General features: G+C 46.1%; 1 protein-coding gene across 1 annotated transcript in view; it reads right to left on the reverse strand.

Annotated features, from left to right (window-relative positions):
• MUSK (muscle associated receptor tyrosine kinase) overlaps positions 1-26165 on the reverse strand; it is a 331368-nt gene that overhangs the window by 81483 nt on the left and 223720 nt on the right. The window contains exons 10-11 of the mRNA XM_069745513.1: positions 4126-4301; positions 1785-1808 (exon numbers count right to left, since the gene is read on the reverse strand). Of these exons, the coding sequence (XP_069601614.1) occupies positions 1785-1808; positions 4126-4301 (200 nt within the window). The remainder of the gene's footprint in view (positions 1-1784; positions 1809-4125; positions 4302-26165) is intronic.

A 26165-nucleotide genomic window follows, 5' to 3' on the forward strand; every position in this document is an offset into this window, starting at 1 on the left:
TGCATTAGGCCTACAAATTGGGTATGGGGTGTAGAGAGACGGTGTGTTACACTCCAAGGTGTTCCCCAGGTTTCCTCGCCATTGCTTCGATCTTAATGCCCTAGTTTAGTAGTTGTTGGAAACTACACTGCATTAGGCCTACAAATTGGGTATGGGGTGTAGAGAGATGGTGTGTTACACTCCAAGGTGTTCTCCAGGTTGCCTTTCCTGAGCTTCTATCTTCAGGCTCTCATTAAATTGTGGTTAAATGGAACAACTGCATTTGGCGTACTAGTTGGTTTGGGGCCTACTATCGGTGTCTGCCACTCCTTGCTGTTCTCCTGGTTTCCTGACCTGAAATTCCATTTTCAGGCTCTCGTTAAGTAGTTGTTAATGTTAGACTGCATTTGGCCTACTAGTTGGGTCGGGGCCTACTATCGGTGTCTGCCACTCCTTGCTGTTCTCCTCCACTGAACAAAGCTGTGCTGCCTGTTTACTTCGGTTGCCAATTTTGAACTGCATTTCGACTACTTACTGATTTGGGCCTACTCTCTGTGTCAGCCTCTCATTCCAGTTGTCCTCCACTGCAATGCCCCCTGGTTAGTCCTGTGTTACCAATTTTGAACTGCATTTAGCCAACTTTATTCTTTGGGCCTATATCTGTGTTTCCTCCTCATCCTGCCCATTGCCCAGCCAGTGATAGATGAGTCTGCTGGTACATTGACCCATAACGCAAAATTCCCCGTGCACGCTACACAGCAAGATTGTGACCCTGCTGAAAGTCAGGTTCCTCTTCCCGCATACCATACCACCTTACACGGGGACAAAGAGGAAGGTGCAGATGAAAGTGCAGGTTCCTTCATCAGGTGGGGGGAGGAATACTAGTTGGCGACGTCACTGGCACAGGGCCTCTCATAGTACGCAAAAGTGTTGCTGCCGGTGGGAGGCGCCCCCGCCGTGCAAACACACCGCTGTACTTTGAGGGGCCCTGTGCCAGTGCCAATGCCAACGAGTGGGCCCCCCCTGCTTGCTCAGGATCACAGCACTTGCAAAGTTGAAATACTTACCTCTCCCTGCTCCACTGCCGTGACGTGGTCCAGATTTACTGGGCCCACTAATTACTTGAACCAGCCCTACCCCCCACAACTTTAGCCAAATGACCCCCAATTTCAAATGCCTTCCATCTATTATAAGCTAAATTACGATTGACAAGCTTCTGTAACAAGAATGGATGTTTTTGCCATTAAAATGGGCAGTGTAGGTGTTTTCCTGGCCTCCACTCACTGCCGACTATGCTCCCCCATTGACTTGCATTGGGTTTCGTGTTTCGGGCGATACCCGACTTTTCGCCATAATCGGCCGATTCCACTCGACTCGACTTCTAAGATAGTCGGGTTTTGCGAAACACGACTCGACTCTAAAAAGGTCAAGGTCGCTCAACCCTAGCGACGGGCACAGTCTGCCGCGAATTCTGGAATCATCATTGTCCATATACTACGGGGACATGCATATTCTAGAATACCCGATGCGTTAGAATCGGGCCACAATGTAGTATATATATATATATATATATATATATATATATGTGTATATATACTTATATAATAAAATGAGGGGCCAAGGATTTTAGAATGAGGGGCCAAGGATTAAGACCCTCTTTGGAGGTCCACTGAGTACTCATTCTTGTAAATGACAAGCTCACTGGGGCATACATTTATAAAGTTTTATACAAATAAGTCATATAATATAACTAAATAACATTGTAGATTTTGAAATAATGTGTACTGTACATTATTGCAACTTACTCGTAATATTTTCCTTATGTAAATCTGAAAAAAAAAAGCAGAAAAAGAGAAAACATTAAAAGACATGATCATATAACCCGGAATCTATATGATCCCAGTACACACAACAGACATACATAATGATATATATATATATTTATTGGGGGTTATACAGGGGGTGTCAGGGAGTTATATACCCCTTTATGGAATGATTAAGTTGCTAGTCTTAGTTCAGACATGAAGAAACTGGTGACATGTTTACTTTAACCATTAAAGGTTTCTTTAGCCAGTAAGAGTTTCATCCCCTGATAAAATGAATGATGCCATTGAAAAATACAACTTGCCCAGTAAAAAACAAGCCCTCCCATGACTATGTTGATGAAAAAAATGAAAGTTATGGCTCTTAGCAGAAGGGAGAGGAAAAAATGAAAACTGAAAAATTGAAAATAACTGTGCTGGTAAGGGGTTAAACATTTACCTACAGATGTGGTAAAGATGATTTTTCGGTTTCGCAAATAATAAGACTCAAATGCAAAAATATTAAAAAATATATCCAAAAGAACATTCAATTAGGTAAAAAAAAAATGTGCCCATGTCAAAAAATATTGTTTTTTGTTTTATTGATACCATTTTTACTGAAACTGTTAAGGCTCATTCACACATTAATTTTTCATGAACATTTAATGTCAGTGTTTTGCACCATCAGTACACTGATCCATTATATTCTACACAGCTATTAACGTTTCTTTCTTTGCTTACTGATGAGCTGCATTTTAAAAAAACATACATGGCCGACATCTGAAATATGTGTATGACCTTACTGTAAATCTAATCTAATGACTTTAAAGAGGATCAAAAAGTCAAGTTATCGTATATACTCAAGTATAAGCCGAGTTTTTCAGCACATTTTTTGGGGGCTGAAAATTCCCCCCTTGGCTTATACTCGAGTAAATCCCAGAAGACGGCGGGGGAGGGGGAGAGGTGGAGCAGCGGGTCACAGGAGGTAAGAGCCCGAGGCTGTTGCTAAACTACTTAAGACTTATGAATATTCACCTCTCTCCACTCCCATAGGCGTGGAGTGGAGTGAATATTCATTACCTTAATGAGCGGGGACGCGTGACTGCCCAGCAGCTGGAGCTGTGGGCACCAGAACAAGACACAGCGAGGGCACGCAGGGAAGGTAAGTAGGATTTTTTTATGCTTTTCTCATGGTCCATGCATACAAGTATATGGATGAGGAACCATGCATACAAGGATAGGGATGAGGAACCATGCATACAAGGATAAGGATGAGGAACCATGCATACAAGGATAGGATGAGGAACCATGCATACAAGGATAGGGATAAGGAGCCATGCAGACAAGGATGGGGATGAGGAGGCTATGCATACAAGGACGGGGTTAAGGAGCCATGCAGACAAGGATGGGGATGAGGAGGCTATGCATACAAGGATGGGGATAAGGAGCCATGCAGACAAGGATGGGGATAAGGAGCCATGCAGACAAGGATGGGGATAAGGAGCCATGCAGACAAGGATGGGGATAAGGAGCCATGCAGACAAGAATGGGGATAATGAGCCACATATACAAGGATGGGGAAAGGAGCCAAGCAGACAAGGATGGGGATAAGGAGCCACGCAGACAAGGATAGGGATAAGGAGGCTATGCATACAAGGATGGGATAAGGAGTCATGCAGGCAAGGATGGGAATAAGGAGCCACGCAGACAAGGATAGGGATAAGGAGGCTATGCATTCAAGGACAGGGATAAGGAGCCATGCAGACAAGGATGGGTATAACGAGGCTATACATTCAAGGACAGGGATAAGGAGCCATGCAGACAAGGATGGGGATAAGGAGCCATGCAGACAAGGATGGGGATAAGGAGCCATGCAGACAAGGATTGGAATAAGGAGCCAAGCAGACAAGGATGGGGATAAGGAGCCACGCAGACAAGGATGGGATTAAGGAGCCAAGCAGACAAGGATGGGAATAAGGAGCCATGCAGACAAGGATGGGAATAAGGAGCCATGCAGACAAGGATGGGAATAAGGAGCCATGCATACAAGGATGGGAATAAGGAGCCATCTAGAGAAGGATAGGAATAAGGAGCCATGCATACAAGGATGGCAAAAGGAGTCATTCAGACAAGGATGGGGAAAGGAGCCATGCAAAGAATGATGGTGATGAGGAGCCATGCAGACAAGGATGGGGATGAGGGGACAATGCATATCCAGCTTAAACTCAAGTCAATACTTTTTCCCAGTTTTTCGTGACAAAATTAGGTGTCTCGGCTTATACTCGGGTCAGCTTATACACAAGTATATATAAGGTAATTTCCAAATAATTGGACTATAGCTTACCAAAGTATGGAATCTTAATGCAGGCCCCAGGACTTGATTGCAGGCTCGGGAGCTTTTCACAATCAGGGACTGTCAATAGCATTAATCCTGGTTTATAGATTCCTTTCTGAGAATTTTCCTCGATTGACAGCCACTCTTTAAAGCAGTATAGATCCTTCACTGCAAAGCAGTGCTCCCTGGAAAATAAGGCATATGATGGATGAAGTTCATAAACTTAAGCAAATGTGATAAAAAATATTACATTTTCAACATACTTAGGTCAGGATATAATGGCCTTGGATATACTAAAAGGGTTATTTCACCAACACAGGCCGTTTATGCATTTTTATACATTTTCATTGACCCGTCTTCAAACAATCCCCACAGTATAGTAGGCCAAAGTCAAATGGGACAGAGCATTCAATTAAAGCATTAATCCAGAAGAGTAATCAAGAATATGTCAAACTGGAACACAAGAGTATTCTTCAAAAATTCTCATCAGGCGTAAAAGCAAACATACAATTGCTGGTATATGTTAGAGCCAAGTGACAAAAGCTCAACAGTCCCAAAACCAATTCTGTGATGGGCCACTGATTGTTTCCTTGATTAGCCAGTCAGCAAGACACTTTGGTAGGTCAACTCATTCTGGACTGCACAGTGGCTCAGAGGTTAGCAGTGTTGCATTGCAACATTGGAGTCCTGTCCCACCAAGGACAACATCTGCAAGGAGTCTGTATGTTCTCCTCGTGTTTGCGTGGGTTTCCTTCAGGTTCTCTGGTTTCCTCCCACACTCCAAAGACATACTGATAGGGAATCTAGATTGTTAGTCCCAGTGAGGATGATAATGTACGTAAAGCGCTGTGGAACATGATGGAGCTATATTAGCAAAGGTAACCTTTCATCTGATCCATGGTGTCCAAATCATGGCCAGCAGTAATCAGAGTCTGGCTGCACAATTACAGCCATGTATATTTTTCTCTGATATGTTCTTGACGTTCTGAGAGAATATACTTAAAAGATTCAGCCAAGGATCATAGCTGCAATCCAAACTGGTCCTGCTCCATCCTTGGCCGGCATATCCCAGTGCTGCTGCGGGAAATGGACAAGATTTCCCTCATGTGTACTCAAGGAGAGACCAGTCAATAGCCTCTAACCCTCCGGCAGTGCTGGAAAAGCCATCTGAGAGTAGAGCTGGACTAGCCCTGATCTCTGGCAGTGGTCTACAGCTAGATCTTCTTACTATGTTTTTTCTAAGGCTGCCGTCACACTAGCAGTATTTGGATAATTTTTTTTACCTCAATATCTGTAAGCCAAAACCAGGAGTGGCTGATAAATACAGAAGTGGTGCATATGTTTCTATTATATGTTGTTCCACTCCTGGTTTTGGCTTACAAATACTGAGGTAAAATACTGACCAAATACTGCTAGTGTGACGGCAGCCTAAAACTGTAAATTGCTTCCGAGAGAAACATATCTGGCTGCAATAGTGCATCCAGTCTCTTCTTAGTTTGGGCAGCATGAATCAGAGTCCAGGTTCCCAGTCTTTTCTAGCTCCTCCCTACTCCGTCCACTCCCTTTCCATAGAACTTTATGAGCCCCAGCTGCCATCTTCTGTCTCAGCAATGGGAAAATCTTTATTCACTGAAGACAGATTTTACCTTGGAAATGAGAATTTTAACAATGAATGATCAGTTCTGTAGGAGAAAGAAGCAGATTTCTCTGCTAAGGTATATTACAACATTTACAAAATACTATTGATTTGTGGCAAAAAATATTTAATAAATAATAATAATTAAATCGACAGTTGCTCTTTAGGAGTACCATAAGGATAACTACTTTATTACCATCATTTCAAGCAAAGACTTTTTTCTTTTTTCCTATGTAACAAAGTTTAGGAAGAAACTACTGTACGACCTGTTAATCTTGCGCAGAACAAGCGGCACTCATACATTATTCACGCCCAAGAGGCCATTTATCACACTCCGAGACCTGCCCAGAGTGACAGCAGTAAACCGGGATCATAATCCTGACCGGAATAAACTGTTACATGAAGATTTGTTGATCTTATTAATGTGCCCACTGTACTGTGCCAGCTTCCGTGGCAAGCAGCATTATATTCAGACTGCGGGTGAGCGCCAACATTAGACTACAGACACTGAATGCTTGCAATATGGAATAACCAGGACAAAACATTAATTCTGCCAGTGTTTGCTATATATTTTGTGATGGATATCATCTGTCCTGTTTTCAATTCCTCTTTCATAATTGTGGTTTCTGCAGAGGAAGACTCTGATGCCAAGCTTGCCCACTGTGTCAGGCTTCTCGGGACAAAACACTATTACAATTCCTGCGGTCTGACTCTAATGTGACCATGCACTTTAAAAGTAGAATCGAGCTAAAGACTTGGATCACGATTTAAAAGTTACCAATAACTTCATAAAATCTGAGTATTTGGAAGAAACAGATAATTTGTATATAGTACATGGCTGGAATACATTAAGAAATCTAATGACATGAGCCGCTAATAATAAATAGTCATCTTTTTAAAGTGTCCAAGAACACACTATTGCAAGGATTCAGACATGACATTGGGTGAATTGGGGCATCTGTCTTGTGGGGTGCACGTTATGTTTCTCTAAATTAACGGACGACCGATGCAAAAAAAAAAACTAAAATATAATTTCCAGGTACTTTGTTGGGAGATGTTAATGCTATACTAGATGGTGGCTCGATTCTAACGCATCGGGTATTCTAGAATATGTATGTAGTTTATTTATGAAGATTTTAGAATAATACACAGAATTCGGCTGGCCGGGCGCTACCAATTAGCGAAGCGTGGTTTAAATCCTGCACCAATTCGCGGCCGGAGTGCACCTGTCGCTGATTATTCGCGGCCAGCCATGTAGTATATAGCACAGCCACATAGTATATAGCACAGCCACATAGTATATAGCAGCCCACATAGCATATAACACAGCCACGTAGTATATAACACAGCCCACGTAGTGTATAACACAGCCCACGTAGTGTATAACACAGCCACGTAGTATATTGCACAGCCACGTAGTATGTAGCACAGCCCACGTAGTATATTGCACAGCCCACATAGTATATTGCACAGCCACTTAGTATATTGCACAGCCACGCAGTATATTGCACAGCCACGTAGTATATTGCACAGCCCACGTAGTATATAGCACAGCCACATATTATATAGCACAGCCCATGCAGTATATTACACAGCCACGTAGTATATTACACAGCCCATATAGTATATAGCACAGCGACGTAGTATATAGCACAGCCCATGCAGTATATAACACAGCCCATGTAGTTCCACATAGTATATAGCACAGCCAAGTAGTATATAGCACAGCCACGTAGTATACTTCACAGCCACATAGTATATTGCACAGTCCACGTAGAATATTGCACAGTCCACGTAAAATATAGCACAGCCCACATAGTATATAACACAGCCACGTAGTATATTACACAGCCCACGTAGTATATAGCACAGCCACATAGTATATTGCACAGCCAGCACAGTATATAACACAGCCCACGCATTATATTACAGCCACGTAATATACAGTACTACACAGCCCACGTAGTATATTGCAATGCCGACGTAGTATATAGCACAGCAATGTAGTATATAACACAGCCCATGCACTAAATAACACAGTCCACATAGTCCCATGTAGTATATAGCACAGCCAAGTAGTATATTGCACAGCCACGAAGTATATTGCACAGCCATGCAGTATATTGCACAGTCCATGTAGTATATAGCACAGCCACGTAGTATATTGCACAGCCTACGCAGTATATAACACAGCCCAAGCAGTATATAGCACAGCCCACGTAGTATATTACATAGCCCATGTAGTATATAGCACAGCCACGTATTAAATTGCACAGCAGACGTAGTATATAGCACAGCCCACGCAGTATATAACACTGCCCATGTAGTATATAATACAGCCCACGCAGTATGTAGCAATGTGGGCACTATATCCCTGTTAAAAAAAGAATTAAAATAAAAAATGGTTATATACTCACCCTCCGACAGCCCCCGGATCCAGCCCAGGTCTTTCCCGCTCCTCCCGCGCTGCTCCGGTCCCAAGCGGCATCAACACATGATGATGTAGTGGTCTTGCGAGACTGCTACGTCATCTCCGGTCATTGCCGCAATGCATTCTGGGGACCGGAGCGGCGCGCGAGGAGCGGGAAAGGCCTGGGCTGTATCCGGGGGCCGTCGAAGGGTGAGTATATAATGATTTTTTTTTTATTATTATTATTTTTAACATTATATGTTGCCTGTGCAGCATCAATAGTAAAAAGTTGGTCACACAGAGGGTTAATGGCAGTGTTAACAGACTGCCTTACACCGTGTTATGCCACGGTGTAAGGCAGTCCTTTTAACGCTATGTGGGCGCTGACTGGGGGGGAGTATGGAGGGGGCATTGACTGCAGGGGAGTAGGGAGGGGCCAATTCGCGGCCGGACTGTGCCCATCGCCGGCGGCCGCGACCAATCAGTGACGTGGGATATCCGTGACAGACAGACAGAAAGACAGACAAACAGACAGAAGTGGACCTTAGACAATTATATAAATAGATGTCTCTTTATGTGTCCACCCAGCAAATGAGCAAAATATGAGCAATGGGAAGTCATATATCAACAAGGTAAAAAAAAAATGTCAAAACTTGCTTAAAGGGAACCTGTAATGTAAAAAAAATATATATACCTGAAGATAAAGGGGTTAATCTGCAAGTTAATAGTATTCTGAAGCTGCCCGCTGCCAGAAGGAAATACAGTTTATTCTTCAAGGCACTCTTGGACTTTGGTCATAGGGGTGGGTCAACGTGGCATGAGTCAGCGCTCAGTACACAGTGAGTGGCTTTAGTGCCAGCTATTGGTCAGTACCGGGATGCGGTTATACCCTCCACTCACTATGCACTGAGTATGACTGAAAGGGCTCATTCTCACATGTGAGAAACTCGGATGAGTCTTGCACGTCAATACCCAACACTGCAGCCAGCACTCAGGAGCGGAGCATGCAGCCGCGTAGCAATACATGCAGCCACACACTCCACTCCTGAGTGCCGGGTGCAGTGCCAGGTATTGACGTGCGAGACTCATCCAAGTTTCTCACATGTGAGTATGAGCCCAAAGCTGGAGGCTGCCGAGAGAAATAAAGTTAATTTCCTTCCAGCTATTAACCTGTAGATTTGCCCCATATCTGCAGATTAATAATGTTTTTATATGTAACAGGTTCCCTTTAAAGAGAATCTGTCAGCACAAAATGACTGTTCAAGGCAAGAAAACAGTCCAAACAGTTCACCTATTTGTTTTGCATTTATCGCTGCCCTTCTCTTTTTTCCCCTGTAAAGCCAGAACTTTCAATCAAGGAAGAGGGGAATCAAAACTATGAAAAAGAAGTAGGATGGAAGGTGTACTGTAATGTTTGACCATGCCAAGGATGTTCCGAGCGCCTATGTGTGGTTTGGACAGTCTTTTTGTGCTGACAGACTACCTTTAACATATGTTGAACATGCTGGAACCACTTGGGTCTGAATTTCCAGCTTATGCAGTTGTGGAACTCTGCCCGCTGGTCAATTGACTGACATCAACACTTCGTTTCATGAAGGTCAAACAGCAGCTGTCAACATTAAAATATAAATGCCCTCCCCATCACATTAATCTAAGGCTTCTTGTTTTGGCTACTCTTGATATTTCAAATACTGAAGCTTATTCAATGCCATAAGGAGAAGTTTCAGAGCTGATGAAAAGGGAAGAGTCTCAGAGGGACCTGGAGAGAAGGTTCAGCGTTATAGTTGGATATTTATCTGAAGACTTCATGCTAGTTTTATTTCTAAGTTTCAATCTATAGTAGGGGAACTAACACATTCTTGGAGCCTCATCACTGTCTCTATAGAGTCATGTCATGACCTTTAGAGAAGGAGTCCTGGCAACTCTGAAACCACAGAATAGTGCTGACATGAGGCATCACTGCTCATTTCTGAAGTGTCTGCTCCAGCTATTTAGCATTTTCTTCTCATTGCAGTCACTGGGGAGAATTTTAGTGCCAAATAGATAGATGAGCTTTGGCTTCAATTGTGGCCAAGTACTACAGAGCCATTTGTGAAGGCACCAAGGACTCACCATTGCTGATGTCATGAGAACATTAATAGGAGATTTAGGGCCAGAATTGTCTACCGTGTCTAATCAGTGTAAATTGTGATTATTCACTCTATATGCAAATTATCGACATAGAATATTATTATTTAGGAATAAACTGGTTCCACAAATTACTGCATCGTATGATATATTCTTTTTTTATTGTAACTATACATTGAATACACTGACCACGTTTTTTAATTCAAGCACTTTTCATGTTCTATTAAAAACTGTCTGATGAAAAGATGCATAGCTTTTTAATATGCTTCATATTTCAGTATACTTCCTGCTACGTTATGCTTCATTTTATTAGGCTTTTCAGTGAATGAAAATAAAATTTGAATCAAATCAGTTCCAACCAATCAATCGACACAGGCACGTGGATAGTTTCAAAAGAAGGCTCTGGTGCACTTAAGCTGTAGCTTATAGGTATGAAGGGTGGCAGAGGTCGGAAGCGATTTTGGGGCTGATCCATTGACTGGAGTTGCTCACGTCAATCCTTAATGAAGGGCTGTCTGGAGTGCGATGCATCAAATTCAATAAGAGGTGCACAGCACTAAATGAATTAGACGCATCTCTTAAAGGATCCCTTCCATGAAGATTTTTATTTTTTATATTTTATATATTTTTATAAATCTGTGTCTATTATGTTTATATGTGTTAATATACTCACCTACCACCGCCTTCTCCAGGATTCAGCGCTGTTCTACTCCTCTTCTGAGTGACGTCTCCACTATTCAGGCTCACCTGTCACTCTATGCTCTATGTCACTCTATGCTCTATGCATGAGCTGGAAATCTCTTTTACAATGTAAGTCTATGGAGTCTTGCTGTAATGCTCCATAGGCTTACACTTTAAAAAGCCACTTTCAGGACATGTAAAGTGCACTGCAACCTGGAGAGTCTGAAGAACGGCTATGTCACTTAGAAATACTTAAGTGGCAGTAGGTGAGTATATTAATACACACACAGTACATTACATGGATATACACAGATTTATTAACAAAAAAAATCTTCATGGCAGCACTTTTTTCACTGGTATAGAGTGAGTTACGCCTAACTTGTCATGAATTTGACAAGCTGGCTAAGCCGCACCCTGTCCCGCCCATGCTCAGCCCATGGTTGCATAGTGTTATCTGCATCAGTGTGTCAAACTGTGATGTCTTCAGTAAGGAAGGGAGGGCCTCAACCTGTCCCTGGAACCTTAACTATCTCTGTCCCAGGAGTACTTTTAAAGGTAGAGAAGCCTGAGTCTCTGACCTTACTATGCTCCTGTTAACCACTTTACCCCCAAGGGTGGTTTGAATATTAATGACCAGGCCAATTTTTACAATTCTGACCACTGTCCCTTTATGAGGTAATAACTCTGGAACGCTTCCATGGATCCTGGTGATTATGACACTGTTTTCTTGAGACATATTGTACTTCATGATAGTGGTAACATTTATTTGATTTGACTTGTGTTTATTTGTGAAAAAAATAGAAATTTGCGAAAATGTTGTGCGTGGAGAGCCCCTGATGTGCCTAAACAGTGGAAACCTCCAATTCTAACTCCAACACACCCCTAACCCTAATCCTAACTCTATCCATAACCACAAATCTAACCCCAAACACCCCTAACCCTAACTCTGTATCAATTCTGATGGCATCACGGCATGGCCTCTTATCTCTCACACTATCTTACCCACTGCCCCAGGTCATGATGTGGTTTCTGTTTCTTGCCAGCTCCATATTCTGTGCCTCTGCCCTCTGCATGCTTCCTGGCTGTGTGCATAGGGGGGCGGTGCCTGAACTCTCTGGTTCTGATAGGAATCAGGTGCACCTACCTCATCTGTTCCTGACCAATTGCCAGAAGGCCTCCAGTATTTAGTGCAGCTCCACCCAGTGGACTGGGTCTGTGCAATGTGTTAACTCAGTTTGTGTTTAACTTCTGAGCTTACCAGGTCTTGCTCTGTGTTACTTCCTCTCTAGAAGCTTTTTTTCAGTGTTCTTGCCTTGGTCTTGTTGTCCGCCCTCCAGGAAGCAGAATATCCTGGTCCCTGTGTCTTTGTTCTTGTTCTTTTTCTTGTTCCATTACCTTGTCTGAACTTAGTCTTATCTCGGTCTCCTTGTCTGTGGCTTCCTTCCCTGCTGTGTCTTTCCTTGTGTTTCCAGTCTGCTTACGCTTCGCACTCTTGCGGCTCTGCCTGCTCTGTACCTTTGTGGCTTTACCTCTGCTCTGCACTCCTTGCTGCAGCTCCTCTCCACATTCCTTGTGGTTCCGCTCTGCTTAGATTTGCTGCTGCAGTAATCCCTTGCTGCAGCTCCTCTCTGCACTCCTTGTGGTTTTGCTCTGTTTTGCTGCTGCATAAACCTCTTGCTGCAGCTCCTCTCCACATTCCTTGTGGTTCCGCTCAGTTTAGCTTCTGCTGCTGCACTAATCTCTTGCTGCAGCTCCTCTCCGCATTCCTTGCGGTTCCGTTCTGCTTAGCTTCTGTTGCTGCTCCATCTCCTCCTGCTCTACCATTCTTATCCGCAGCCTTGCGGTTCTCTTCCTGTGTGAACAGGTCCCTACCTGTTCCATCATTCTCCTTTCCTTCCTGCTTGTTTCCGTACCTGCATCTTCTGTGTGAACAGGTCCCAATCTGTTCCTTCATACTTCATTCCTTTCTGCTTGTTTCCTTACCTGCACCTCCTGTGTCAACAGGTCCCTACCTGTTCCTTCATACACCACACCAACCAGCCCTGTGTCTCTGCCATTTCTGCCAGCCCTGTGCCTCTGCTGTTCCTGGCACCCCTGTTTCTCTGCTGTTCCTGCCAGCCCTGTGTCTCTTCTGTGCCTGCCAGCCCTGTGTCTCTGCCGTGCCTGCCAGCCCTGTGTCTCTGCCATACCTGCCAGCCCTGTGTCTCTACCGTGCCTGCTAGTCCTGTGTCTCTGCCGTACCTGCCAGCCCTGTGTCTCTGCCAGCCCTGTGTCTCAGCCATGCCAGCCTACTCGTCTGAGTTTCAGTCGTGCTCTTCTGCCAGTCCTGCCTGATGCCCGCACCTGTCCTAGTGTTCCTGTTCTCCAAGTGGGATCAGCAGCCACAGCCAGACACCACCCTGGAGTAGCACCTGGCAGCTGCCTGCCGCACAAGCCTGACCTCACCATCAGAGGCTCCAGTGAAGACCAAGGCAGCTGTCATAGTCACACCCCTTCCAGGGTAGTCTGGTTTGTGGCTCAGTAGGTCCACAAACCCCCCGAGCTCACTCCCACCAGTCAGGGCATGAGCGTGACAGTTTGCACAGGCCATGGCCTCCGCTGTATCCCATGTCCTATCGCTCGCAGACCATGATGAACTTTCTCTCTACCTATATGAGCAACCTGAAACATTTGTTCCACCAAGGGTGGTTCAGATTGAGGAGACTTCTGACCCAATCATTGTCTCTAATGCTCTTTTCAAGCAACTTCAGTCCTATGAGGAGGAGCACGACCCAGCTGACCCACCTATGTTCTATGGGATTCCTGAAGAATGCCAAAGGTTCCTGAAACAGTGCTTGCACTACATCCTGCAGAATGCAGCTTGTTTCCCCTCTGACCAGGTCAAGGTGGGTTACATCATGTCCTACGTGTCCGAAGATGCTCTAATATGGATCACTACCCCCTGGGAAGTAGGGGATCCTATCGTCATGAACCTAGGAGCTTTCCTGGTGGCCTTCCGTAGAGTCTTTGACATACCTCATCCTGCTGCTCCTGTGAAGTCTTCCCCATCTAGATCCGAGAGGTGCTCCAGATGAGCGAAACCCGTGAAGAAACCTCCACGTCAGGCCATGATCGTCTGTGTTCCTCCAGTTCCTCTACTCGTTAAAGCAGCTACCCAAGTGAAGCCTAAGAAGGTTGATGAGAGTGGGATGGCAAAGCAGCAGCCTGAAATCAGCCATAAGAAGGGCATACGGTGTTGCTGCATTTGTGAGGAACGCCTGGATGGCCTCTGTCCAGGGGATCTAAAGCTCCAAAACCTTGGGTCAATAGGAGAGGATGCTCTTGGTGAGAATTACTCCCTTCCGTTCAAGTCTGCGTCTGTTCCAGTGCCTTGTGGGAGCTTCGGCCCTGCAGATGTATTCAAGCTGCTAACCAGACGGAGTCTAAGTGTGGTTCCTGTTCCACTGCTCCGGAATCCTGTGAAGGTGTTTGGTGATTGCCAAGCCCTACTTATGAACAGTTCAGTGCCAAAGGGACAACTACAGCTCGAAGAAATTTCTTTTCCACTAGCTTCTGCTGCTGCAGTAATGCCTTGCTGCAGCTCCTCTCCGCATTCCTTGCGGTTCCGCTCTGCTTAGCTTCTGTTGCTGCTCCATCTCCTGCTGCTCTACCATTCTTATCCACAGCCTTGCAGTTCTCTTCCTGTGTGAACAGGTTCCTATCTGTTCCTTCATTCACCTTTCCTTCCTGCTTGTTTCTGTACCTGCATCTCCTGTGTGAACAGGTCCCAACCTGTTCCTTCATACTTCATTCCTTTCTGCTTATTTCCTTACCTGCACCTCCAGTGTGAACAGGCTCCTACCTGTTCCTTCATACTACATATCCCTACCTGCACCTCCTGTGTGAACATGCTCCTACCTGTTCCTTCATACATCACACCAACCAGCCCTGTGTCTCTGCCGTTCCTGCCAGCCCTGTGTCTCTGCTGTTCCTGCCAGCCCTGTGTCTCTGCTGTTCCTGCCAGCCCTGTGTCTCTGCCATTCCTGCCAGCCCTGTGTCTCTGCCGTTCCTGCCAGCCCTGTGGCTCTGCCATTCCTGTCAGCCATGTGGCTCTGCCGTTCCTGCCAGCTCTGTGGCTCTGCCGTTCCTGCCAGCCCTGGGTCTCTCCCATGCCTGCCAGCCCTGTGTATCTGCTGTGCCTGCCAGCTCTGTGTCTCTGCCGTACCTGCCAGCCCTGTGTTTCTGCCATACCTGCCAGCCCTGTGTCTCTGCCGTACCTGTCAGTCCGGTGTCTCTGCTGTACCTGCAGCCCTGTGTCTCAGCCGTGCCAGCCTACTCATCTGAGTTTCCGCCATGCTCTTCTGCCAGTCCTGCCTGATGCCCGCACCTGTCCTAGTTTTAATATTCTACAAGTAGTATCAGCAGCCACAGCCAGGCACCACCCTGGAATAGCACCTGGCAGCTGCCTGCTGCAGAAGCCTGACCTCACCATCAGAGGCTCCAGTGAAGACCAAGGCAGCTGTCATATTCACGCCCCTTCCAGGGTAGTCTGGTTTGTGGCTCAGTGGAGCCACAAACCCCCCCGAGCTCATGCCCACCAGTCAGGGCATGAGCGTGACAGATCCCAACCATAACCATAATCCAAACCCCAAACCCTAACCCCAACTCTAGCCCCAACCCTAACCCTAACTTTAGCATTACCCTAACCATAACTTTAGCGTTACCCTAACTTTAGCCCCAACCCTCACCCTGACTTTAGCCTAACTCACTTTAGCCCAACTCTAACCCTAATGGAAATAAACAAGTTTTTTTCTTGCGGTTGCCGTTATACCATTAATAACGGCAATCGCAACACCGGGGTTGGTAAAAAACCAACCCAAATCATGCTCTCTGGGGTCTCGGCTACCCCTGGCAGCTGAGACTCCAGAGAAATTCTGACGCTGGGGGGCACTATAATCTTAAACCTCAGAGCCATTAAAAAGTGACAATGTGGTTAAGGTACTCTTAACTGCCGCCATTAAAAGGCGTTTCGGTGGTCGTTAACGGGTTAAATGTGACTCATCATTCTCCCCTGCTTGCGCTGATCGCCAGCAGAGCAGGGGAGAATGATGAGAGCCGTGTTCGGCACCCGGCGCCGGGGAACAACGCTTACTGCAATGTTTCTTCCCTGGCGCCCGTCCGTGTGGCACTGATGCGGCACAGACATGCCACACATGTGCCACAGCTCACAAGTAATACACACACGGACATTGACATATGCAGTACTGGAAATAGGCGTTATAGCGGGTTTTTATGTTTGCCAGATGTCACATGCTAAAAGATGCGTTTTATTGCAAAAAATTGTTTTCGCATCACCACATTTTGAGAGCTATAATTTTTCCATGTTTTGGCCCACAGAGTCATGTGAGGTCTTGTTTTAAGCAGGACGAGCTAACGTTTTTATTGGTATAATTTTCTGGCGCATGACATTTTTTGATCACTTTTTATTCAGTTTTTTTGGAGACAGAATGAGCAAAAAACAGCAATTCATAAATTTCTTTTTTCGGGGGGGAGGGGGGGCATTTATACTGTTCCATGTGTGGTAAAATTGATAAGGCAGTTTTTTTCTTCGGGTCAGTGTGATTACAGCAATACCGCATTTATATTTTTTTAAGTTTTGGCACATTTATATAATGAAAATTATTTTATAGAAAAAATAATTGTTTTTGCATCACTTTATTCTGACAGCTATAACTTTTATATTTTTTAGCTGAGAACACTGTATGGCAACTTGTTTTTTGTGGGACAAGATGACGTTTTCAGCGGTACCATGGTTATTTATATCCGTCTTATTGATCGCGTGTTATTACACTTTTTGTTCGGCGGTATGATGATAAAGCACTGTTTTAAGGGGTTAACAGTTTTATAGGTCGAGTCATTACGGACGTGGCGATACCAAATATGTTTACTTTTATTGTTTAGATTGTTTTTTCATTCAAATATTTATTCAGTTATAGAATAAATATAGATTTTTTTATTATTATTTTTTAAAAATAGTTTTACAATTATTTAAAAAATGTGTTTTTACTTTATTCTACCTTTTACACTTTGTCGCACAATGGGACAATCATTTTTGGTCGGCTGATTGCTTCTATAGCATGCAGGTGAAGCGGCATCTGCATGCTATAGAAGCTGTCAGCGCTCCACTTACTGCACACTGACCTGAGAGACTTCCTGATCATGAACTGTGCATGATCGGGAAGTTTCTCAGCTCTGTTGCCATGACGACATTGGGTTACCATGACAGCGCGATCGCGACCCCATGCCATGCCGCGGGGTCTACGATCCAAAGGTAGAGGGGCTGTCAGCCCTCTGCCTGCTCCCAGAATGCTGCGATCATGTTCAATCGCAGTATTCCAGGGGTTAAAGTGCCGGGAGCAGTCTGTGACTGCTCCTGGCACTTAGTGCCAGGTGTCAGCTGTGAGAATCAGCTGACACTCGGCTGTGATTGGCCGCACACCACCCGTGTGCATGGCCTATCGCTGAGACATACTATCCCGTCCATGGTCATGGAGCCCAGGGCACATTGACCGGATAGTACGTCGCATGTCAGAGAGGGGTTAATGTCCTAAGTTGTCCTCTCCCCCTCTCCCTCCCTCTCTACCCAGTATTCTCTTGCCTTTTGTTCACTCCTCCAGAATTGCTTCTGTGGAAGCAAAAAATATTATGACTTATTAAGGTGTTTGCGAAGAAATTATATAATTGTAGACTATAATGTCAGTAGAACAACTTGGTGAGACCAACCAGAGGGAGTGTCTCCTGGCGGAATGCTAGAGGTGTCAAGTATGGCAGCTTCAAATTGTCTGTATAGACAGATAGGGAGTCACAGGTTATTTTTAATAACAAAGCTTAGCCCATCGTCCATTACAAACAGCATCTTTTAAAGGGGCTAATCCTGGTCATCCTGGAGATATGAGCATATGGCCGGGACTATGAAGAGCTTGGTGGCACAAAGAGAAGGAGTTCACATGTGAGGGCTGCCTAAGAGGCTGAAGTAATGGCTGGAGTAGGGCCGCCCAACCCCCACAGCAAGGCCTGAGCGGAGGCCAGCATGACAAGGGGTTGGAGGTGGGTTTAGGGTGATTGAGAGGAGGGCCTATGTATGGGGGGTAATATGGGAGAGGTGGGGGTGGAGCCTGTCAGTTCCCGCTCTTCAAGACTCTGGAGCAGACATCACCTACCATGTCTGCGGTGGACCGGGTCTTGGAGAGCCTCAGGGCTGTGTCTGCTTCGCACCCTGATGGCTGGCTGGAGTCGCAGGTAGCAGCGATCATCGGCGGGAGTCAAGCGGCGGCAGCAGCAGCGTCCCCGCCCGAGCGGCCGGCCCGGAGATGTAGGCCCCCAGAGAGACTCTCCCCGGATATGGCTCCCAGAGGCCCACGCAGGCGCAGGAGCCCCTCCAGGGACCCTCCAGGCCGGGCGCCGGTGAGTAGCGGTGCCAGCAGGTCCCGGCCTGGGAGGAATCCTATTGCCGGGCGGGCCTTTGCGGTGGTGACTGGGCCTCAGCCTCGCGGCAGTAGGGGGGTGGAGCCAGCGTGCGCCGGACAGCGGGGAAGGCGCAGCAGTGCAGGGGGCCGCAGCGGCGATGCTCCTGTCGCACGGCCTGTCCCTAGGCAGTATAGCGGCGACGGAGCCAGCGGGGGGGCGGACGGCCTGTGTCAGCCCAGTGACACGCCGGTTCTGTCGCCGGTAGCTGGGCATTATCCGGCCCAGCGGGACAATGGCGGCAGCTCAGCAGCGGTGCCGGTTCGTGTGGCTGGAGCACAGTGGGCCTCGGCCAGTGGCTCAGGATTGTCCGGAGGCAGCATTCCACCCCATTCCCCAACGGCGGCAGTGGATTGCACGCAGGATGCACAGCGAGTGCAGCAGAGGTCGAGTCAGGAGATCGGGCAGCAGGGACGTCTGGAGACCGGCACTTCGGCTGGAGGGGTCACAGCCTCCTCGCAGCCTGGTGAGTACGTGTCCATGTCTAGTCCAATTATGCAAGATGTTTTCCGTACCGGTGGCTGGTGGTACGCTGGGTAGTATGGCTGCTGCGGATGTGGCGAATGGGGCTGCCGTTGCGGGGGGGCAGGGGTACAAGAGTTGTTACATAGCGTACAGGCGCTGTTGTCTAGGTTGGATAGGGGTTTAGTGGAGCAGAGGCAGCTAGCGGCTTGGGTAGCCCCTTGTGGGCCACCGGTTGGTGTTGTGGCGACAACTCAAGTGCAGGTGCCGCCTGTTTCGGTGTCGGTGCAGACGGAAAAGGAAAAAGAATGCAGGGTGCATCTTGATGACAGGGCTCACGGCGAAGTCTACGTTTGTTTTGAAGGCCCTTTGGGGGCCCATCTTAAAAAGGAACTGAAAGAAAAAATAGGTAAAGATGAATATGTTGAAATTTTCTCGTTGCTTCCGTTAGAGAAGTTTAATTTGGATAAAAGCAAAAAAGAGGAAAGTATGAAAGAGGATGAGGAGAAACGGAGATGGCGTCTGATACCACAAACATTTTCAAACTGGCTGCAGGCGTTTGCGATTTTAGCCAGTGTAATTGCTGAAAAGTCCCCGGAGAACACCAGTGGGTTGTTTTGTTATATGGATTCCATCGGTGAGGCTTATCGGGTTTACGGGGGACAGGCTTGGCTCAGGTATGATGAGCAGTTCCGGCAGCGGAAGGCTATCCGGCCTGCTATAAGGTGGGATCAGAAGGATATTGGTTTATGGCTGAGGGTCATGGCACAGTACAAATTTGGGCGTTCCTTTCATGGGAGATCCGGATCCTCGGGTCAGGCTAACCAGGCCAGTGGTTCAGGTTCCGGGGCCCAGTCGGGGAGTTTGGGAGAGCGGAAGTCGGGATTGTGTTGGCAGTTCAACGAGGGGCAATGCAAGTTTGGGGCCAGCTGCAAATTTAAGCATCTCTGCTCCCATTGTAGCGGTTCCTCGCATGGGGCCGTTAAATGTTTTAAAAAGGTAAGCCCAGGTCAAGGGCTGGTAATTCCCAAGGGGGCGACTCTAGTGAGTCTGGTAAAGATGGCCCCTTATCTAAATAGATACCCGGATAAGGAAAAGGCCGAATTAATTTTTTCAGGTTTTAAGGATGGTTTCGTGATACCAGCTCCTAGTTTTGAGGTGCCACAAGGGGTTAAAAATTTGCATTCTGCCTTGTTGCACAGTTCAGTGGTCACTGAAAAGTTGGAAAAGGAGGTGTTTTTGGGTCCTATGGTGGGCCCGTTTGAGGCATCTCTGTTGCCGGATTTAGTCGTGTCACCGCTGGGGGTCGTGCCCAAAAAAGAGCCAGGAAAATTTCGTCTGATCCACCATTTGTCTTACCCGCGGGGGTTGTCCGTCAACGATGGTATAGCACCGGAGCTTTGCTCGGTGGAATATGTATCTTTTGATGAAGCGGTGGCTTGGGTGCGCAAGGCGGGAAAAGGGGCGCTGTTGGCAAAAACTGACATCGAATCAGCTTTTCCATTGTTGCCTGTTCACCCCTCCAGTGTTAGGCTGTTAGGTTGTTTTTGGGATGGGGGGTTATTCGTGGACAGGTGTTTACCGATGGGTTGTTCCTTGTCCTGTGCTCTATTTGAATCGTTCAGTTCATTTTTGGAGTGGGTGGTTCGCGATGTGTCCGGTTGTGATTCTGTTATACACTACCTGGACGATTTTTTGTGCGTCGGCCCAGCTGGGTCTGATCGTTGCCGGAGGTTGCTGAGTGCGGTTCAGTGGGTGGCTGATCTTTTCGGAGTCCCGTTGGCGCCTGGAAAGACTGAAGGCCCAGACACGTGTCTTTCGTTTTTGGGCATTGTGATTGACATGGTGAGGTGGGAGTTTCGTTTGCCGATTGAGAAGGTGGAGGGTCTTCGGGCTGAGGTGGCCAGGGCCTGTCGTTTAAAGAAGTTGTCGCTGCACGAGGTGCAGTCATTGCTGGGGAAGCTTAATTTTGCCTGTCGGGTTTTGCCCATGGATAGAGTTTTTTCCAGAAGATTAGCGAGTGCTACGGCTGGAGTGCGTGCCCCTCATCATTTTATCAGATTGTCGGCAGAAGTGAGTGAGGATTTGGTGGTTTGGAACAGGTTCTTGATGGACTATAACGGACGTTCCTTGATCATTGATGAGGTGACGGATAGTGACACTCTGGAGTTGTTTACGGACGCCGCTGGTGGCATTGGCTTTGGAGCATATTTTCGGGGGCAGTGGTGTGCGGAACTTTGGCCTGAGGCTTGGATTGGTGCCGGCCTGGTCAAGAATATTGCTTTGTTGGAGATTTTTCCCATCCTGGTGGCGGTCCATTTATGGCCAAAAGATTTCCTAAATAGGCGGGTGCGCTTTAATTGTGACAATATGGGTGTCGTTTGTTCTATCAATGGGCTTTTTGCGTCATCGCCTCCTGTGGTTCGTGTGTTAAGACAGTTGGTTTTGTCATGCTTAGCGTTGAATGCGCAAGTGACGGCATCCCATGTGCCAGGTGCTTACAATGCCATTGCTGATTCTCTTTCTCGTTCGCAGTTCGACCGTTTCCGATTGTTGGCCCCGGAGGCGGATGTCGTCGGCTTGAGATGCCCGCCGGAGCTTTGGCAGGTGGTATTCGAGACGCTGAAGGTTTAATTAGGTCGTCATTGGCGCCTAAGACTTGGGAGACTTATCAGGCGGTTTGGGTTTCATGGGAGGGGTTTTTGGGGGCGGGGCATTACGGGGCGAGCTTAGACGAGCAGGTGGGGGCATTGTTATCCTGGCTAAGTGTGTGGGCAGGTGAAGGTCGGTCCGCTGCTAAGGTGTCGCGTACTTTGGCGGCGCTAGCTTTTGGTTTTAAATTAAGGGGGCAAAAAGATCTGTCTAAGGTCTTTCTGGTGAAGCAGGCAGTTAAGGGTTTTCGTAGGCGTCGGGGTCAGGGTGATACTAGGCGCCCAGTTTCTTTTAGTTTGTTGGAACGTTTGGGGGAGATTTTGCCCTCCGTATGCTCGTCGGTTTTTGAATGCAATCTCTTTAGGTTGGCCTTTTCGCTTGCATTTTTTTGGGCGCTTAGACTGGGGGAGTTGGTGGCTCCCAGTAAACATGTTATGGGGGGCATTTTAGCAAGGGACGTGCTATTGTTTTTCTGATAGAGTTGAGTTTTGGATACGTAGGTCAAAAACGGATCAGGAAGGCTGGGGTCAGAGAGTGGTATTGGGAAAGGTTGCGAGTTCGGTTATGTGTCCGGTTAATTGTTTAGCTAATTTTTGCAGCTGCAGGCCGGCGGGAGATGGGGTTCTACTGTGCCATGCCGATGGTACATTTCTGTCCAGACATCAATTTACGGTGGTTTTCAGGAAGGCGTTGAGGTTTTTGGGGTTGGACAGTGCGTGCTTCGCTCCTCACTCTTTTCGTATCGGGGCGGCAACGGAGGCCGCTTTGGGTGGTTTGGGTAACATAGTAACATAGTAACATAGTTAGTAAGGCCGAAAAAAGACATTTGTCCATCCAGTTCAGCCTATATTCCATTATAATAAATACCCAGATCTACGTCCTTCTACAGAACCTAATAATTGTATGATACAATATTGTTCTGCTCCAGGAAGACATCCAGGCCTCTCTTGAACCCCTCGACTGAGTTCGCCATCACCACCTCCTCAGGCAAGCAATTCCAGATTCTCACTGCCCTAACTGTAAAGAATCCTCTTCTATGTTGGTGGAAAAACCTTCTCTCCTCCAGACGCAAAGAATGCCCCCTTGTGCCCGTCACCTTCCTTGGTATAAACAGATCCTCAGCGAGATATTTGTATTGTCCCCTTATATACTTATACATGGTTATTAGATCGCCCCTCAGTCGTCTTTTTTCTAGACTAAATAATCCTAATTTCGCTAATCTATCTGGGTATTGTAGTTCTCCCATCCCCTTTATTAATTTTGTTGCCCTCCTTTGTACTCTCTCTAGTTCCATTATATCCTTCCTGAGCACCGGTGCCCAAAACTGGACACAGTACTCCATGTGCGGTCTAACTAGGGATTTGTACAGAGGCAGTATAATGCTCTCATCATGTGTATCCAGACCTCTTTTAATGCACCCCATGATCCTGTTTGCCTTGGCAGCTGCTGCCTGGCACTGGCTGCTCCAGGTAAGTTTATCATTAACTAGGATCCCCAAGTCCTTCTCCCTGTCAGATTTACCCAGTGGTTTCCCGTTCAGTGTGTAATGGTGATATTGATTCCCTCTTCCCATGTGTATAACCTTACATTTATCATTGTTAAACCTCATCTGCCACCTTTCAGCCCAAGTTTCCAACTTATCCAGATCCATCTGTAGCAGAATACTATCTTCTCTTGTATTAACTGCTTTACATAGTTTTGTATCATCTGCAAATATCGATATTTTACTGTGTAAACCTTCTACCAGATCATTAATGAATATGTTGAAGAGAACAGGTCCCAATACTGACCCCTGCGGTACCCCACTGGTCACAGCGACCCAGTTAGAGACTATACCATTTATAACCACCCTCTGCTTTCTATCACTAAGCCAGTTACTAACCCATTTGCACACATTTTCCGCCAGACCAAGCATTCTCATTTTGTGTACCAACCTCTTGTGCGGCACGGTATCAAACGCTTTGGAAAAATCGAGATATACCACGTCCAATGACTCACCGTGGTCCAGCCTATAGCTTACCTCTTCATAAAAACTGATTAGATTGGTTTGACAGGAGCGATTTCTCATAAACCCATGCTGATATGGAGTTAAACAGTTATTCTCATTGAGATAATCCAGAATAACATCCCTCAGAAACCCTTCAAATATTTTACCAACAATAGAGGTTAGACTTACTGGCCTATAATTTCCAGGTTCACTTTTAGAGCCCTTTTTGAATATTGGCACCACATTTGCTATGCACCAGTCCTGCGGAACAGACCCTGTCGCTATAGAGTCACTAAAAATAAGAAATAATGGTTTATCTATTACATTACTTAGTTCTCTTAGTACTCGTGGGTGTATGCCATCCGGACCCGGAGATTTATCTATTTTAATCTTATTTAGCCGGTTTCGCACCTCTTCTTGGGTTAGATTGGTGACCCTTAATATAGGGTTTTCATTGTTTCTTGGGATTTCACCTAGCATTTCATTTTCCACCGTGAATACCGTGGAGAAGAAGGTGTTTAATATGTTAGCTTTTTCCTCGTCATCTACAACCATTCTTTCCTCACTATTTTTTAAGGGGCCTACATTTTCAGTTTTTATTCTTTTACTATTGATATAGTTGAAGAACAGTTTGGGATTAGTTTTACTCTCCTTAGCAATGTGCTTCTCTGTTTCCTTTTTGGCAGCTTTAATTAGTTTTTTAGATAAAGTATTTTTCTCCCTATAGTTTTTTAGAGCTTCAATGGTGCCATCCTGCTTTAGTAGTGCAAATGCTTTCTTTTTACTGTTAATTGCCTGTCTTACTTCTTTGTTTAGCCACATTGGGTTTTTCCTATTTCTAGTCCTTTTATTCCCACAAGGTATAAACCGCTTACACTGCCTATTTAGGATGTTCTTAAACATTTCCCATTTATTATCTGTATTCTCATTTCTGAGGATATTGTCCCAGTCTACCAGATTAAGGGCATCTCTAAGCTGTTCAAACTTTGCCTTCCTAAAGTTCAATGTTTTTGTGACTCCCTGACAAGTCCCCCTAGTGAAAGACAGGTGAAACTGCACAATATTGTGGTCGCTATTTCCTAAATGCCCAACCACCTGCAGATTTGTTATTCTGTCAGGTCTATTAGATAGTATTAGGTCTAAAAGTGCTGCTCCTCTGGTTGGATTCTGCACCAATTGTGAAAGATAATTTTTCTTGGTTATTAGCAGAAACCTGTTGCCTTTATGGGTTTCACAGGTTTCTGTTTCCCAGTTAATATCCGGGTAGTTAAAGTCCCCCATAACCAGGACCTCATTATGGGTTGCAGCTTCATCTATCTGCTTTAGAAGTAGACTTTCCATGCTTTCTGTTATATTTGGGGGTTTGTAACAGACCCCAATGAGAATTTTGTTACCATTTTTCCCTCCATGAATTTCAACCCATATGGACTCGACATCCTCATTCCCTTCGCTAATATCCTCCCTTAAAGTGGACTTTAGACAAGACTTTACATAGAGACAAACCCCTCCTCCTCTCCGATTTTTACGATCCTTTCTAAACAGACTGTAACCCTGTAAGTTAACTGCCCAGTCATAGCTTTCATCTAACCATGTCTCGGTTATTCCCACTATGTCAAAGTTACCTGTAGATATTTCTGCTTCTAGTTCTTCCATCTTGTTTGTCAGGTTTCTGGCGTTTGCGAGCATGCAGTTTAGAGGATTTTGTTTTGTTCCAATCTCCTCACTGTGGATTGTTTTAGAAATGTTCTTACCTCCCTTCTGAGTATGTTTTCCTGGGTCGTCTTTGTTCGAGTCTAATGTTTTTCTTCCCGTCCCCTCTTCTTCTAGTTTAACGCCCTCCTGATGAGTGTAGCGAGTCTTCTGGCGAATGTGTGTTTCCCAGGTTTGTTGAGGTGTAGTCCGTCTCTGGCGAGGAGTCCATCATACCAGTAATTCACACCGTGGTCCAGGAATCCAAATCCTTGTTGTCTGCACCATCGTCTTAGCCAGTTGTTTGCATCAAGGATCCTGTTCCATCTCCTGGTGCCATGCCCGTCTACTGGAAGGATAGAAGAAAAAACTACCTGTGCATCCAGTTCCTTTACTTTCTTCCCCAACTCTTCAAAGTCCTTGCAGATTGTCGGTAGGTCCTTCCTTGCCGTGTCATTGGTGCCAACATGTATCAGAAGAAATGGGTGGACGTCCTTGGAGCTGAAGAGCTTTGGTATCCTATCGGTCACATCCTTGATCATCGCACCTGGAAGACAGCATACTTCTCTTGCAGTTATGTCCGGTCTGCAGATGGCTGCTTCTGTGCCTCTCAGTAGTGAGTCTCCCACCACCACCACTCTTCGTTGCTTCTTGGCTGTACTTTTTGCTGTCACTTGTTGCTGTGTGCCCTTTTCTTTTTTGCTTGCTGGTATTGCTTCATCCTTAGGTGTGCCATCTTCATCCTCTACAAAGATTTGATATCGGTTCTTCAGTTGTGTGGTTGGTAGTGTTGAGCATTCCGATACCGCAAGTATCGGGTATCGGCCGATATTTGCGGTATCGGAATTCCGATACTGAATTCCGATACTTCCCGCGTATCGGATACCGGAATCGGAAGTTCC

The sequence above is a fragment of the Ranitomeya imitator genome, chromosome 1 (assembly GCF_032444005.1).
Source record: "Ranitomeya imitator isolate aRanImi1 chromosome 1, aRanImi1.pri, whole genome shotgun sequence".
NCBI lineage: Eukaryota > Metazoa > Chordata > Amphibia > Anura > Dendrobatidae > Ranitomeya > Ranitomeya imitator.